This window comes from Microchirus variegatus (genome assembly GCF_963457635.1).
Source record: "Microchirus variegatus genome assembly, chromosome: 19".
Classification (NCBI taxonomy): domain Eukaryota; kingdom Metazoa; phylum Chordata; class Actinopteri; order Pleuronectiformes; family Soleidae; genus Microchirus; species Microchirus variegatus.
Genome location: NC_139820.1, coordinates 21,374,880 through 21,392,748, shown reverse-complemented (window position 1 = coordinate 21,392,748; position 17,869 = coordinate 21,374,880). Strand labels below are relative to the sequence as shown.

General features: G+C 40.5%; 1 protein-coding gene across 1 annotated transcript in view; it reads right to left on the bottom strand.

Annotated features, from left to right (window-relative positions):
* htr4 (5-hydroxytryptamine receptor 4) overlaps positions 1–17,869 on the bottom strand; it is a gene marked incomplete at its 3' end in the record, with an annotated part of 72,170 nt that overhangs the window by 25,753 nt on the left and 28,548 nt on the right. Inside the window, exons 2-3 of the mRNA XM_083905918.1 lie at positions 14,214–14,327; positions 11,016–11,216 (exon numbers count right to left, since the gene is read on the bottom strand). Of these exons, the coding sequence (XP_083762044.1) occupies positions 11,016–11,216; positions 14,214–14,327 (315 nt within the window). The remainder of the gene's footprint in view (positions 1–11,015; positions 11,217–14,213; positions 14,328–17,869) is intronic.

Genomic DNA, 17,869 nt, shown 5'->3' with positions numbered 1-17,869 from the left:
CGACGGTTCGCTTCAGTTTGTCAAAGACGGACGGCGTCGCCTCGTCTTTTGTCCCCCGTGACTCTTATTAGTCGGACAATTGAGCGTCACACGGAGGCGACCTTTGACCTCGTAGCAGAGAGAAGAAGAAGGAGCATCAATTCTTTTTCTATTATGGTTTGACTGAAAAACCTGTCAGCTGCAGTTTTGTTAAAGACATTTTTCTTTATTTTTAACACAATAAAGTACATTTTTTGACACAAATTCCATATAAAAGATTTGGCTTTAACTGGAAAATCAACACAAACAGTCGAGATTAAAACACGACGAGTAAATTCATGTTTTAAAGGGTAAAACTTGTGTGGTTATTATTTTAAGGAACAGAGAAGAAATATTACGGTATTAGCAGCTCATTTCTGTCGTTATTACTAAGTAATAACTTGGTAATAACAATAAAAACAAAATTACAATAATATGTTATGCGTAATATTCATTTATTTAACTATTTATGACACTAATAAAAATAACATAAGATTAAGATTAAGATTAATCTTAATTAAACACAAACACAAACACAACATATATATAATAACTGGGATATGACTTTGGGAAAATAACGTTATGACGTAATAAAGTTAATGTTGTTACCTCTTTGTTACCAAACTATTAGTATGTTATTACCAGGCTGGATAATGTATTAAAGATATGATCATATAACCATGATAAAAAGCTCCAAAATTTAATTGTTTAATTATAAGAAATAAAGTAAAAAAACACCAGACTGGAAGTGACTTTCTTGTTGAAAACTAGTGAATATTCATGAGTTGTGTTTAATTATAAATAAATATGAAAAAACAGGGAAAAAGTCACAGAAATAACAACATTTTTATAAAAACTGTGTTGTGTTTTGGTCGTTAACAAACAATGAGAGTGAGATTTAGCTGAGTCTCATTTATACAGTATATATATATATATATGTATATATCATATTATATTATTATATACTTTCTACCTGTGTGTGTGTGTGTGTGTGTGTGTGTGTGTGTGTGTGTGTGTGTGTGTGTGTGTGTGTGTGTGTGTGTGTGTGTGTGTGTGTGTGTGTGTGTGTGTGTGTGTGTTGGCAGGAACAACAGTTTTCTGTCACGTTGTGATTTCACTAATACGTTTGCTGGCGATGAACGTTATGAATGGAGAGAGAGAGAGAAAGGGAAGGAGGATGAGAGAGAGAGAGAGAGAGAAAACAGAGAGAACGAAAAAGACGAGAAAATGGGACAAAGGAGAAAAGATGAGAGAGAAAAGAAAAGTGGGTCAGAGAGAGAGAGAGAGAGAGAGAGAGAGAGAGAGAGAGAGAGAGAGAGAGAGAGAGAGAGAGAGAGCTGAAATCACAGATTGTTTGAAAAAACAAATTCTCTGCTTCTGCAGTTTTTACCTGTGTGTGTGTGTGTGTGTGTGTGTGTGTGTGTGTGTGTATGAGAGTGTGTGTGTATGAGTGTGTGTGTGTGTGTGTGTGTGTGTGTGTGTGTGTGTGTCATTGTGAGAACACCCTAAAAAAAACTCACATTCAGTCCTTAACATGGCATTTTGGAGGGTTAAGACCTGGTTTTAGGGTAAAGACTGTGGTTTTGGGGTTAAGACCATGGTTTTAGGGTTAGAACTGGTTTTAGGGTTAGGACCAGGTTTTAGGGTTAAGACCAGGTTTTAGGGTTAAGTCAATGGGGGTTAAGACCTGGTTTTAGGGTTCAGACCATGGTTTTAGGGTTAAGAATATATTTTTAGGGTTAAGATTATAGTTTTAGGGTTAAGACAATGGGGGTTAAGACCTGGTTTTAGGGTTAAGACCTGGTTTTAGGGTTAAGACCTGGTTTTAGGGTTAAGACCTGGTTTTAGGGCAAGATACATTGGTTTTAGGGTTAAGACCAGGTTTTAGGGTTAAGTCAATGGGGGTTAAGACCTGGTTTTAGGGTTCAGACCATGGTTTTAGGGTTAAGAATATATTTTTGGGGTTAAGATTATAGTTTTAGGGTTAAGACAATGGGGTTAAGACCTGGGTTTAGGGTTAAGATCTGGTTTTAAGTTAAGGGTTAGGCAGTAAGTTGTGATGGTTAAGATAAGGGACTTGTGAATGCGTTATGTCTATGAGTTTCCTCATACTCTTTCAGATTAAAGCGTCCATGAAAACCTTCAGAAATCGTCTCCTCCCGCCTCTGCTCTGCTGCTGTATACACACAAATGCTCCCTCACTCTCAGGTCTTAGGACAGTTTTCAGATTAAAGGACACGGCAAACAATGAATGAATGAATGAATGAATGAATGACATCGTTTTCATTCATTAAAACCAAACAGATGCAGAATAATAACAACAACAGCAGTAAAAATGACGTAGAGCAGCTTTAACACTTGACTCTGTCACAGAAACAGTTTGTCATCGTCAGTCGCTGTGAGAGTTTAACTGTGATCTCAGCTCATTACCTACATGTGCTGCCTGACATTTCACTGTGTGTGTGTGTGTGTGTGTGTATGTGTGTGTGTGTGTGTGTGTGTGTGTGTGTGTGTGTGTGTGTGTGTGTGTGTGTGTGTGTGTGATTCAAAGAAGAAGAAAAAACAAAAAGGTCAAGTCACTGTTTTCTATTTGGTTTCCCGAAATAGTCGCGTGTGTCGAAAGGTTACAGACGGATTCTTAACGGTGTGTGTGGATGTTTGTGAATGCAGACACACACACACACACACACACACACACACACACACGCACACACACACACGTTAACCTGGAGAAGATTAGACTCAGACTCTCGTCGCGCTCAGACGCCGTCGTCTCCCGACCGTGAGAACTGTAAACATTCTCCGTTCCCTCTGGATTCTACACAACATTTGTGTGTCTGTGTTGTTGTGTCACAGTGTGTTGTTGTTTTTTCTGTGACGATAAATATATAAAAATATAAAAAAACTGAAAAACGTTCACGTCGGTGATTCCAAAGATCAACAAGCCTTTGCTTTGATTTCTGGAAGATTTCTCGCAGCTTCAGGTTCGTTGCGTTCGTCTTGCGTAACATCGTACGTGAACTTCCACAAACACGACGTCGTCTCTTTTCGATAAAGCTCGTGTGGACGATAAAGCGATAGAAGATGGATGATATATCGTTCCTGGGGTGAGTTTAAAAACATGGCAGCGCTGTTTTTCTGGAGCGGATTCAAATCCCTGCTCAGCAACAGCAACAGAGCGACATCTAAGAGATGTTCTCGCCTGTTCACGATCACAAATCACAAATCAAGGGCTCGGATTTATAAAATCATTCATCAGTTCGTCAGGAAATAAATAAAAAAGAGAATAATGTGTTGCCAAAAATTACGTTAAATGCTAATGTTTTGCCTTTTTTCTATCGCGTCTAAGTCGCACATAGTTGTTTTTAACCGATTTTAACCAAACTTGGTAAAGTCGTTGCTCTCATGATTTCAAACAAATTTCTAACGCACTCCCGTTAGCTCCGCCCACCCAGATGTCGGCCATTTTGGAAAAACAAAAATCGCGCTAGCACAATTTTCACAGGATTTTCTCTACGTCAAAGGGGCGTGGCCTCAGCGCTCTGACAAAGTTGACGTTAAAATAGCAGGAAAACTACTTTTGAAAGCTTTAGCGTAAACAGAATACGACGAGTTTCCCTATCGCGATCTTTGTATTTGAACAGAACAATAGAAAATATAAGGAGTAAGAAAAAAAGTCACTTTTCTTTATCTTTCCTTCGCTCTTTATCTCTTAATTCGTCTTTTCTTCAGTATTCTGCTGCAGCCTCGGTGTTTGTCTTTCTCCTCGGTGAACATTAGCCTCTTCAGTGATCGCCTCCTCCTCCTCTTCCTCTTCTTCCTCCTCTTCCTCCTCCTCCTCGTGGCAGTTCTGGTATTTTTAGTGTTGATTCATTTCCATTCAGCTCGTCTCAGCATCCTTCAGCTCACGCTGGATGAATGAGGAGCTTTTATTCCGCAGCTGTTCACTTCCTTTCTCTGTTTTCTTCTGCGTTTCCTCGCCTCACGCACAGAAGCTGGTGTTTCCTGTCAGTCAAGCCGCTGAAACAGGAAGTCGACAGGAAGGCAACAGATGCTTCTTTTCCAGTTTTTGTTTTTTTTTCTCCGTTTAATTTTCCTTTTATTTGTTTTCGGGAGTGCTCCAGCTCAAAGAACCATGTTTGTGGTGTGAAGGTCGTGGAGAAGGTCACATGAAGGTCAAGAAAGGTCAAGGACAAAAACAACACAGTGGTTTCATCATTGGATGAATGAGTGAATTCCATTTAGCCTGTGCTGCTTTCAGGGTCCTGGTATTGAGGTATTGATTTCTTTAAGTCCCATAGACCTTATTTTTCCAGTTTAGCATTTCCAGGAAGAAGATGCCTTACGCAGCAGGTAGAAAAACAAGATTTTCCAGTATACACTTTGTTTTATTATTTTTAAATATAAGGAAAACAACATTTTTATCAACAGGTTGAGCTATAAAACAATATTCTTACAAACCCAACATCACAAAATTCAGTATGTTTGTTTGTTTGTTTGTATATTGTGCTGCTTTCAGGCTTCTCATATTGAGTTTCCTGACTCACCGCTGAATAAAAATAAACCAAATCCAAAGTGTTGTTTAAAACTAGAAAAGCACCAAATAAATACAGAACATTTACCATTTCTTTCACGATCCCATAGACCTTATTTTTCCGGTTTAGCATTTCCAGTCCAGTTTGTGCGTTACACGTCAGGTGTTTTTAAAGTAGAATTGTTGCATTTTATTAAGTTTTTACCAAAAGGCTGAGCTACAAAACACACTCTTAAAAACCCAACATGACAAAATTCACTATCGCAAAGTTGTATTTCAGCTCAGCTCTATCATGTTGTTATGAAATCATTTTTGATTTGCAGATCATTAAAAGATGTAATTTTCTGCTTGACAGTAACATTGGTTATAAGGAGATCATATTTCAGTGAAAACATGTTTATATCAGTAATATCATAATATTGAGGTTATAACTTAAAAAAGAAAATTACTGTTGGCTTCCAATCAGAGCTTGATGGTTACAGTTTCAGTAAAATCATGTTATTTATTTCAGTAATATTCTTATTATTATAGCTTGAAAATGAGAATTACTGTTGACTTCCATTCAAGGTTACACCTAAAAACGGATGATAAACACATTAAAACGTATCCTCATGTATATCAGACAGTTTTAATATGTATTTTTTAAATATTACTTGGTGATTACTGCAGAAATAAGATGCCATTACTATGATTTTCCAAATTACATCCATACTGTTTGTGTATGGATGAAGTGTGTTTCCCTTGTTTTTAAGAGCCTAAAAAGATCTTTTTTTTTACAGTGTCTGGTTTTAACAGGTGGTGAATTATGACAGAAACGCTGATGACTCAACCGATCTGAGAGAAACATGAAGTGACGCAGGTTACACCGAGAACAACAATGGAGGTAAAAGTGTGTCAGCAGCACCGACGACAGCGGCCTCCGCTTCCATTATTCTTCTGCTGAACTTTCAAAAAAACCACAGACACAAACCGTTTCACGTCCTCGTCGCTGACGTGAGCTCAGATCGACGCCGTTAGAGGCCGACGCGAGGGATTCTGATGACGTCGCATGATTTTATTCTCCACAAAGAACAAACAACAGTGTGTAGAAGGATAATCCATCATGTTTGGGATTAAAACTTAAAAGAAACAAATTAATTAAGCAATGAATGAGTGTAAAAAAAAACATTTTTTGGCAGAAAGAAGACAGAAAATCTCTGGCCAACGAAAACAAACAAAATGGCTTCCATTACCTATAAATACGACCAAGTTTGTTTGCTTAACACGTTTTGAAGACATATTTTTCTTTGCCCAATGCCATGTGCTGCTGTCGTTCCAAAAAAGTGTTTTTTAGGCAAACAGAAAATCTCTGGCTGACGACAAAGCCAAGTGGAATAAAAAATACTCATTACAAGTTGATTAAAAACAAGATTTTTCTTCTGCTCTGTAGAGAAAATAAAATGTCTGGGACATATTTTTATGTCCACATCCTGTTTTGGTTTTCTTCTTCAATGACACAGTATTTATACGCAGGTCGTACAAATATCGTACACGATTTGTTTCTCGCTCTAAATAAAACACTTTTCATCTGTGTTTACGTTATTCTTCTTCTGATGTGGTCAAAGATTCGTACGGCGGTGAAATGTGTTGTTTTCCGTGAAATATTGTTGTTAAAATATGTGTTAAAAATTATAGAAGAGCTAACTGTTAGCTAACGTTAGCCTAGTCTAAGATAGAGGACGTGACGGTGGTGAAATGTGTTGTTTTCAGTGAAATATTGTTGTTAAAATATGTGTTAAAAATGATAAAAGAGCTGTTAGCTAACGTTAGCCTAGTCTAAGATAGAGGGCGTGACGGTGGTGAAATGTGTTGTTTTCAGTGAAATGTTGTTAAAATATGCGTAAAAGATGATACAACTCTGGCAGCGCTAGCTGTTAGCTAACAATTGAAAACAAACACGGTGGTGAGGAGGGAGAGGTAAGCTAACAACAGAGAGTTAGCCAAACGCTAGAACGCCACTGAGTGTCTAGTTTGCTCATAGGGGGCTGAGAAAAGGGTTTATTTATGATGATATTTCACATTATTTGGAAATAAAATTGTTTAGTTTTGAGATATAAACCTTATTTATGATGAAAGAAAGAACTCAGGAGTTAAAAAGGATTCGTACGGTGGTGAAATGTGTTGTTGATGATTGAACTCTGGCAGCGCTAACTGTTAGCTAACAATTGAAAACAAACACGGTCATGAGGAGGCGTAGTGCGCAGGGAGAGGTAATCTAACAACAGAGAGTTAGCTAAAACGCTAGAACGCCACAGAGTCTCCAGTTTGCTCATAAAAAGTGACTCAGAGAGCAAATAAGATTTTTTAAATTCATTAAATCTCATACAAAAGGTCAAATAGGCCAAAAAATGGACACAAGTTTCAATTTTTGGGATTTAAACTATGGAACAGTGTAAATTTAACAATGAATTTCTGTGCACATGTACAAAATATGCATATGTGTATTTTGCTGTGGTTTGTGTCTTTACAGGCAAAATTCATTAAGGGTTTTTATTTAGCAGTGAAACCCAAGAAACACTTAAAGTACAGTAAACAGCATCGATATAAACATGCTCTTTGACAACGGAAGTGGCCGTAAAACGAGGATTTAGCCGTCGTTGAGAGTCCCCACAGTGTTTTTGCACAAACACGTAAACATTTTCATCTTATTCTAAGTCTTTCTTTTGTTCCTCGTTGCAGACGTTTGTTCACGGCGACTCCGCGTTGTCGTCATTTCGTTTACAGCCGAGGACTTCTTAGTCCTGGCGTGTTTACGACACGCGCGGCTAATGGACGAGAATGTGCTCTCCGTGAAAACAAACATGTGTTAGAACGGCCTGTTCTTTGACGTCCAGGGTTAAAGGTTTAAAGTCCTGCAAAGGTTCTTCTGACACAAACCTATTAGCTGGAGCTGCTCAGTGACTCTGGTGATTACTGTGTGGGACCCTGAGTGGAGCCTGAGGGCAGGATCTGCCCAAACTGTGGCTCCGACATGAACCAGAACAGCTGAAGAGCCTGGAGCTTCTGCCTGAGAGGGAACCAGGGGACACGACTGCCTTTTTTTTTTGCTCTTTCACTACAAATTTCACAGGACATATGGTCTGGATGTTTCAAACAAGGTGAGCGTAAGTTCTGATGACCAGTAGGAAGTGAGGTTGCAGGAACTTAGCCTGAACCTTATTTAATTCTAATGAAGTTGGCAATCACAATCCTGTGGACATAAGCAGAAGATCTTGGTATTTCTTTACACAGCTTGTACCTGTACTTAAACTAAGCGTGTCTAATGCCGAGGTCAAACTACGATGAGGCAAATCCAATCGACGTACGGTATTTATACAGGTTTATTTGCGACTCTTGGCCTGAATATCGATTGTTTTATGCTGTCCAGTGTCTTATTTTTTACACCTTCCTCTCGTCCTTTGCCACTTGGAACTGAATTAAAACTGACCCTTAATGCTAAACCTTAAACTGCGTCTTCCAGCTGAGGAACATTGCCAAATAAAGATCTCTGATGTTGAAATGAATTATTCACATCTAAGGTATAAGGTAATCTATCTATCTATCTATCTATCTATCTATCTATCTATCTATCTATCTATCTATCTATCTATCTATCTATCTATCAGCTTAAAGTTATCTATCTATCTATCTATCTATCTATCTATCTATCTATCTATCTATCTATCTATCTATCTATCTATCTATCTATCTATCTGCTTACGTTATCCATCTGTTAGCTTAAAGTGTTCTATCTGTTAGCATAAGGTAATCTATCTATCTATCTATCTATCTATCTATCTATCTATCTATCTATCTATCTATCTATCTATCTATCTATCTATCTATCAGCTTAAAGTTATCTATCTATCTATCTATCTATCTATCTATCTATCTATCTATCTATCTATCTATCTATCTATCTATCTGCTTACGTTATCAGCTTAAATTTATCTATCTGTTAGTTACTTTTAAATATTGCGTTGAAAAAGAACACTTTTGTCATGACGACGTGATGCTTTCTTAACATTGTCTGTCTTTGGTGACATTTTATGGACCAAACAAGTCCTTGATTCATCCTGATAACAATCAGCAGACTGACTGATTATGGACGTGATTGTTACCAGTGATTCCACGCTGTAACGGTGATGGCGGCGAGCGGCTCGTCTGCTGTCGGCTCCCAGACAATAACGTGGCGTAGGTGAGTGCAAGCACAAAGCGTGAGTTTGCTTCATTTTCTTTATCACTATAATTACAAGCAACGAGCGACTGAGCAGGAAAAAGATACCGACATCAGCAGCAGACGCGTTCTTGACACGAGCAACAACAAAAGGAACAGGCAATTAAAGTGAATGGTAAGAGGATGATGGAGTGTTTGGAAGATAAAGGACGAGGTGGGAGGACTGGGGAGTAATGAAGGGTGAGCGCCGCGCTGTGAACCGCTAATGGAAGTGGTGTTGTTGCAGCGCGTGGAGGTAGATGTATGTACAAAAGAGCGCAAAGCTCCCCTGACGTGTAATTCTGTGATGCTGAGCTCGGCATCTTTAGATCCTTTAATTAATTTAGTTAAAACTTCTCTTGTATCTGTGCCTTCAAGGGTTGTCCTTCATTTTTATTAAAACACGTGGCCATGCATTAATAATGCACGGGAATAGGGCACGCAACTCACAGACATGCATTAATACTGCACGGTACATGACTAAGCATTAGCAATGTTAGGTAATGGGAAACATAACTTGTGGCCACGCTTTAGTGATGCAAGGTTACGAGATATGCAACTTGTGGCCATGCGTTAGTGAGGCAAGGTTACGGTATACGTAACTTGTGGCACAAACTTTAGTGATGCGAGGTTACGAGATACGCAACTTGTGGCCACGCTTTAGTCATGCAAGGTTACAGTATACGTAACTTGTGGCCACACTTTAGTGATGCAAGGTTACGAGATACGCAACTTGTGGCACACACTTTAGTGATGCGAGGTTAAGAAATATGCAACTTGTGGCCATGCGTTAGTGAGGCAAGGTTACGATATACGTAACTTGTGGCAACGATTTAGTGATGCAAGGTTACGAGATACGTAACTTGTGGCCACGCTTTAGTAAGGCAAGGTTACGGTATACGTAACCTGTGGCCACGCTTTAGTAAGGCAAGGTTACGAGATACGCAACTTGTGGCCACGCTTTAGTCATGCAAGGTTACAGTATACGTAACTTGTGGCCACACTTTAGTGATGCAAGGTTACGAGATACGCAACTTGTGGCCATGCGTTAGTAAGGCAAGGTTACGATATATGTAACTTGTGGCAACGATTTAGTGATGCAAGGTTACGAGATACGTAACTTGTGGCCACGCTTTAGTAAGGCAAGGTTACGGTATACGTAACCTGTGGCCACGCTTTAGTAAGGCAAGGTTACGAGATACGCAACTTGTGGCCACGCTTTAGTCATGCAAGGTTACAGTATACGTAAACTTGTGGCACACACTTTAGTGATGCAAGGTTACGAGATATGCAACTTGTGGCCATGCGTTAGTGAGGCAAGGTTACGATATATGTAACTTGTGGCAACGATTTAGTGATGCAAGGTTACGATATATACGTAACCTGTGGCCACACTTTAGTGATGCAAGGTTACGAGATAAGTAACTTGTGGCCACGCTTTAGTGATTCAAGATTACGAGATACGTAACTTGTGGCCACGCTTTAGTAATGCGAAGTAACGGGATACGTTAATTGGGGCCACACATTAGTAATGCGGAAAAAAGGGATACATAACTTGTGGCCACGCTTTAGTGATGCAAGGTTACGGTATACGTAATTTGTGACCACGCATTAGTAATGCGGAACAAAGGGATATACGTAACTTGTGCCCACGTGTTAGTGAGGCAAGGTTACGGTATACGTAACTTGCATTGGTAATCTGGGCCTTATTAATGTGTGCTAACGGGAAACGTAACTTGTGGCCACACTTTAGTGATGTCCTGGCTGTAAATATAAAATCAATTACCACACTCTTGCAGGTCCCAAGCCCAGATAAAGGAGAAAGAATCTGTACTTTGAAGAAGTTCTTTTTTCGTCTATTCCTCTCTCTCCTACAGCGTCCATTAAATTAACAAACACACGGCCAATGTGATGACGTCCTTTAGCGACTTTTAGCCAATAGCGTCTTCACTCAGTGAGGAGTTGGCAACAGTGTTCGTGCGGCAGGAGGACGATGAAAAACACCACATCCATGCTTTGGGAAAATGGGTCAGATGAAACCGAACACTGAAGGAAAGGTTAATGAAAAATGAATGAGCTTTCCTTTGGGACGTTCCAAACCCTCCTCTTGTTTTTTAAGAACGTCAGCGCAGTGGTTTTTGAATAAATACAGAGACGGAACCCAAAATATAACCTCCTGAACAGAGAGCTATTAAATCTAACTGAGCAAAGACAGGTTCATGTGCCTACCTGTCCAGGGCGATGCAGCACAGGTGCAGTATGGACGCCGTGGTCAGCAGGACGTCCAGCGACGTCCGGACCAGACAGAACGTCTCGCCGTAGATCCAGTGCTGGTGCACGAGCTCGATGGCGCCGAACGGCATCACCAGCACCGACACGAGCAGGTCGGCGAACGCCAGCGACACGATGAAGTAGTTGGTCTTGATTTTCCTTCAGAGAGAGAAGCGTAAACGCGTCAGTATAATAATCTATTTTATATTAATAATCTACTATAAGATAATGACATAATGACCTGACAATAATGTAATAATGAACAATTTAGTGATCTATCCGTCACATTTCTGCAGATATTTCTGGCGTTTTCTTATCCAAACTACTCTATGTCAAGTTTGACGTTTGAAGTGAATCATGAATAGCAATCGAATCATGTTTGCTTAAGAAAATATTTACATGTTTTAAGAATATTATTAAAGAAAGAAAAATAAATGAGCAAAAAAACATTTCTATTCAAGTGAGCAGCATTAGAAATGGCTCCAGCTCCTTCCCATGATCCTCTCAGGGTAACCCAGAGATAATGAATGAATGAATGCACTTTGAGATAACTTTATGAAAAGTGCTTTACAAATAAATTTATTAATGAATGAATGGTTAAAAGGCAATTTAGTTTTAAATTAAAAGAGGCTGCCCTGGTTTCTACCTCTGGCTGCTAATACAAGAAGCCATGACACCGAAAATATGACAAAATTCAGACGTGTACATTTTCAGGACTGATTTTATTCTCTATCATCTTAAATAATTTAATATTTTTGAGTTAATAGATGGAAACTCTGTACAAATACACAATTCTATTACTACTGATCACCAAAGTTCACTGTTTGCGTTGCATCACATATTTAAATAAACAGTAAATGTATCTTGACTGTGTTTACACGTCAATCAAAATGTCACTGTCGTCGTCGTTGAAAAGTTATTTGGAAGTGTCGGAGTAGGCAGCGTGGTTTAGTCTGGTTTGGTCTGCTCTGGATTGGTCTGGTCTGGTTTGGATTAGTCTGGTTTGGTCTGCTCAGTCTGGTTTGGTCTGCTCAGTCTGGTTTGGTCTGGATTGGTCTGGTCTGGTCTGGATTGGTCTGGTCTGGTTTGGATTAGTCTGATTTGGTCTTCTCTAGTCTGGTCTGGATTGGTCTGGTCTGGTTTGATTTGGTCTATTTTGCTTTGGTCTGGTTTGGTTTGGTTTGGTCTGGTTTCGTATGGTATGGTCTGGTTTAGTTTGGTTTGGTCTGGTCTGGTGTAGTTTGGTCTGGTTTGGTATGGTATGGTATGGTCTGGTTTGGTTTGGCCTGGTTTGGTTTGGTTTGGTCTGGTTTGATCTGGTCTGCTCTGGTCTAGTCTGGTCTGCTCTGGTTTATTCTGGTTTGTTCTGGTCTTGTTTTGGTCTGCTCTGGTTTGGTTTCGTTTGGTCTGCTCTGATTGGCCTAGTTTGGTCTGGTTTGTTTTGATCTGGTCTGCTCTGGTTTGGTCTAGACTGTTTGGTCTGCTCTGGTTTGGTCTGGTCTCACAGCTGCTGTGTGATTGATGCTCAGTTTTATCCACACACACACACACACACACACACACACACACACACACACACACACACACACACACACACACACACACACACACACACACACACACACACACAGACAAGTGAGTGAGTCTGACCGTGGTCTCTTCATCAGTCCGTCCACTGTCGAATTAGAAAATAAACCCTGACAGGTCGGCGCAGCGTCACACACCGATGAGCTTTGGTAATCACTTATTTGCATCGCAGCGCTGCAGCCAATCTCTGCAGGTGAGTCTGTCTGTCTGTCAGTCAGTCAGTCAGTCCTTCCTCACAGCCTCTGCTATAAATAGCTTGAGTCAGTGTGGACGACTGTGAGTGTTTTCCCTCCGTCTGTCACTAATAAACCAAACGGACTCTTAAAACCGCGATGCAGTTTGGAAAGACCGTGGTTCTCAAGCTGTGGTACGTGGACAACAGGTGGTACGCGAGATTCCTCTGACGGTGGTTCTTGAAGGACAATCAGAAACACTGTTCGACTGTACTGTGTGTGTAAACCAGGGGCGTCACAAACTCCGGTGTGGATCTGAACGAGGTCGCGATCACGACCATTTTGACGTCACGCAGGCGAGTCAGTGGTGGAACGTTCTGGAACCACCCTACGGAAAGCCAAACAGGTCACATCTCACTCCAAACTAGGCGTTTCCGTCCATGTATGATCATGTTACTGGAGGTCAGGGGTCAGATATAGCGATCGCTGGACCTTCAGATCCACACAGAGCTACATGGACTCTCAAAAAGAACTACTGAGGTAAGATATCTAAGATATTACACTAACATCCAATCGTTTGAACAGTCTAAACAAAACCACCGGAATTAAAAAATGAGCCCTCAGAAATGAGGTTCTACCTCATTCGGGACCAGGTTTTGGTCTCCATAAGTACTCCTGGGCCCTGATAAGCTCAGTGTTTATGTCAGAAAAAGTTCCTAAAGAGAAACAGGAACTCACTTCTTCCACTTGACTTGGCTGTAGCTCAGATTTTTGAACGTGTCCAGACGGAGCCGTGTGTCGTGTCCCGACAACATGTTTGGCTTCAAAATACCAGATTGTGACGCTGTGAGATACGAACGTGTAATGTTCAGATTACAGATCTGTGTGTGTGTGTGTGTGTGTGTGTGTGTGCGGCTTTAATGCCATCCCATAAACACACAGACTGTGTGTTTTTTGATGCGTGAACTTGATTAAAATGAGCACAAACTGGTTTTACTGTTTTTTCTTCGTAGTGAAATGTCCTCGATCTGTGCTGATTACGTTTGATTGGGTGACAATAAAACACTTATAACTGATGAGTTACTCGCTCAGGCAGAGGTTTGAGTTCAGAAACTGAGTCGTTTGATGGAAGACGACGTAATAATGTCATGAATGGACTGTTTTCGTCCATTTTGGTCCAAACTAGAGTCAAATTGACAATAAAACATGACGTCTACTGTCCTATTGATGCATGTTTCTGGTTTTTCAGCGTTAGAGCTTGGTCGGGAATGGCCGTTTTTACATAATTGTTCTTTCTATTTTCACCTAAATAACATATTTGAGATGATCACTGTGTGATATTTGTGCAGATCTGTGACGAACGGTCTAAAAACGGTCAAAGCCGAGTCTTTTGTACCTGAGTTGTCGGTCCTTGCACACGGCCACCATGACCAGCAGGTTTCCCAGGATGCTCATCAGCATGACCAGAGACAGGAAGCAGATCAGAGCCATCCGCTTTGGCATGCTGTCGCTACGGAAAAGACAGAGAAAAACACAAACAACGACGTCCGTTAGTCCACAATTTAATCACAATTAAACCTCGTACAGTATGAGCATCATCGTCTGGATTTATTTAGATTTTATGGCTGTAGAATTTATCAAAGATAACTTTTAATCTGGCTATTATTTAACCGTTTAGGGACTCCTGAAGTTCTACACAACACCATATAAGGTTCTTCTGCTTGTCCTCATCAGAGAACCCTTTTGGAGGGTTCCACCAAGAACCCCTTTTAAAACCCTTTATTCATCAAAGGGGCTTTAAAGGGTTCTCTGGAACCATTAGTGTTACCAAGAACCCTTGAAAAACCCTTTCTTTGGGAAAGGGTTTTCGAAAAAGTTGTCGAAAGAACTTTCCCCAACTTTTTGTTCTCTAGGCCGGCCCCCTTTTGACCACACTAGTCGTTCATTGGCCCCCAGGTCATTTGAATTTGACTTTGACACCCGTGGTCTACGGGATAATAGTTAGTGCCAAGTCCTGTTGGCGACGATGGGATTGGTAACAAAAGGGTTAAAGAACTTTTTACGAGGGTTAAGGATTATTTTTTTTGCGCAGCCTGTCAGCACAAAATAACCAATTCAACACTAAAAGTATCATCAGTAAAACTTTGAAAATGAGTGGACGCTCCTGAATCTCCGTCAGGTCTCGTATTATCTCGTATTATAAGACGACGACGGTGCGTCTTTTAATTGCATGTTCACACTCAGACGATTCCAGACGTTTGATATCGCTGTTTATCTCAAAACGTTAATGCTGTAATGAAAGCTTCCAGGTGCCACAGGGTATTATTTATATCTCCTCCATTACCACGGTAACAAGTGCTCCATGATCAGAGCGGAGTCATCACAGTGAGAAAATCAGAGAGGCTTTAAAAGGACTGATACGCAGAAGCTGTGACACAATACCTGAGGAACGTGTTTATCCTCGTAAATGTCAGGTGTTCTACTTGAACTCACGTCTTAAAATAACCTTTTTCCAGACCGAATCTACAAAGTTAATCGTTGAGTCTGAAGAACCTTAGTGTCAAATTTGATTGGATTCTCTTTTATTCGCGAAAAAAAGGTGACCTTGTCGTCTTCGCGATACGTATTTACGGCGTTCTTGCGCTCAAGCGATTTAGTTTTGCAAATAAAAAGGCAGCAACGTCTGTCAGTTTCATTAGAAAACTAGTTAAATGCAATTAAATTCATCATTTAGGGTCGAAAATGTCAGATAATTATCATTGAGAGAGATGATACAAAAAATACATGTATACATGTTAATTTTATGTGATATTGCTGAAATAATGTCAAAATAATCCTTTTAATCAGACTTCAAAGTCTTCAAAAGTCCTTCATCACACTAAAAACATCCAACTCCACACAGTTAAAGAACATTAGAGTCAAATTTGACGTGGCGTCTTCTACGCGATACGTATTTACGCCGGATTTTTTATACATTTATACATCACAAACATGACGATGATGATTAACTCTCACAGAAAACGTCAGATAATTATTGTTTACTCAGACGAGGACACACAACCCCAATCTAACCTGTATTTAAAAACATAATTTCATGTTTTCACATTCAACCGAGACACAAAAAATATCTACAGACACTTTAGAGAACCATGAGTCAGCAGAAAACCCCCAAAACAAACCCTGCTGCAACTACAAGATATTAGCCTGATGCTAACATTACTCGCACCGGTTAGTTAAAGGTTCCAAACAAGTCAGCAGATATTATTATACTGTAGTTATTGACAGATGTTAGGATGTTTATGGTATTTTTCTCCTACGAGTGTCACAGTTTGCCAGGTTTGGTAGCTAGCATTAGCTTGCTAGCACCGTTCTGCGTTGACAAACCCAGACAGCACACTATTTTTGAATTATCTTATTTGTATTCTTTTAAATGACTTTTTATTCTTTGGTAGTTTGGTTTTTATACCCCACAAGAAAACCACGGAGCTACGGTGGTTTTCACGCTCTAGAGAGGATTCGTTATTTGTGGAAAACTTGGAAAAAGTTAGGATTTGATAAACACTTAAGTGGCTAAAATGATGCCAGAAATCCAGCAGATTAAGACGAAATTAACGCGTTTACCAAGATCTTGAGTTATTTGACCTTGGAGTTCAAAAACATCCTCACTGGGCAAATAAAAGGTTGAAACCAGAGACTAAAGAGGGTTTTTTTTGTCCCAAGACAGAAGCCATAAATCAAAGCCCTCGGAAATTTAAGAGCTCACTTTAATCTCACATTTGTACAATAATCCTACTGAGATTTGCGGTCTCATACGTTGGGGGCGGGGTCACCAGTGGGGGGTAACTCGCCATCACCTGCCTCATGAAGCCGTAAAAAGCTCCATTACACGAGCATCATTTGGACTTTTCAATTCCCTCCGTCCTTTGTCCTGCGCGTCCACACAAACTCGTCTCGTGCCAATTTTACGTCTGACTTTTATGTTTTTCGGTCCAACATTATCTGTAATATGCTAATAACACGCTTCACCACACCCCCCCCCCCATCCCCCCCCGATCCCCCCGCTGGAGTCAGGAGTCACATCTCGTCCCACTCTGGCAAATTATTTTACTCTCACTCTCATCCGAGGTTCAAAAGAAGAAGTGATGGTGTGCAAATGAGGCCTGCTCTTTGATCACGGGCGCCAACGCGCTAATCAGATCAAATGGGAACGCCGACGGATTCCCGACGGATCCATCATTAACAAAACTGCGAGATGGAAGGGGGCTCGGTAAGAGCGCGCTAATTTTCTTTCATCTTGAATTTGTCGGTGCGACCTTTCCTCGAAGTGAAGACATTAATATTTATGTTATTGTTGCTCAACACGGCCGTCGGTCGGGTGTGCGAGAGATTTTGCTTCCCCTCGTTTTTTGGGATCTGACAGTGATTTGGACTCCAGAGACTTTTCCTCCCCCTCGAAGCTTTTCAAATGCACATTTAGCCGTCGTTATTCGCCTCTCAGCATCACGTCCCAAAGCAGCCGGCACCTGAGTGGAACAGCTTGGTTTGGTCCAGTTACGGTATGTGTTTTTTGGCGTTTTCCATTAGGAAGAGGACCAAAATAATCCAGCCCCAACTGTACCCTTCCCCTTGGGGGCACCAGAGCGATGGTTGGCTGACCTGCCCAACAGAAAAGCATCACTCCCTTGCGTCCGGTGTTTCTTCAACGTCAACAGTCCAAATGGACCAAAAAAGCATCAGTGTGAACACAAGATCCGGGTAAAAACATATGTCTGATGGTGACGCCAAGGTGCCAGATTTCCACAAAATGTCTTTAGTCCTAATTCTCAAAGTCCTTAATTAGCTATCAAATGTGCGTTTGTCTGGAGGAGGGAAAACAGCGCCATTAGTGTCACGGAAGGTTGAATTTAATGCTCTCTTAATTATTCTGGCATTTATTCCTTCTTCTTAGTCATCCTGAAGTGAACTTTGCAGACAAAAACACTGGAGGGAAGAGGGTTAATATTAATTAATATTAATATTAGGACTGCAGATTCACCAAACACCAAACTAGAT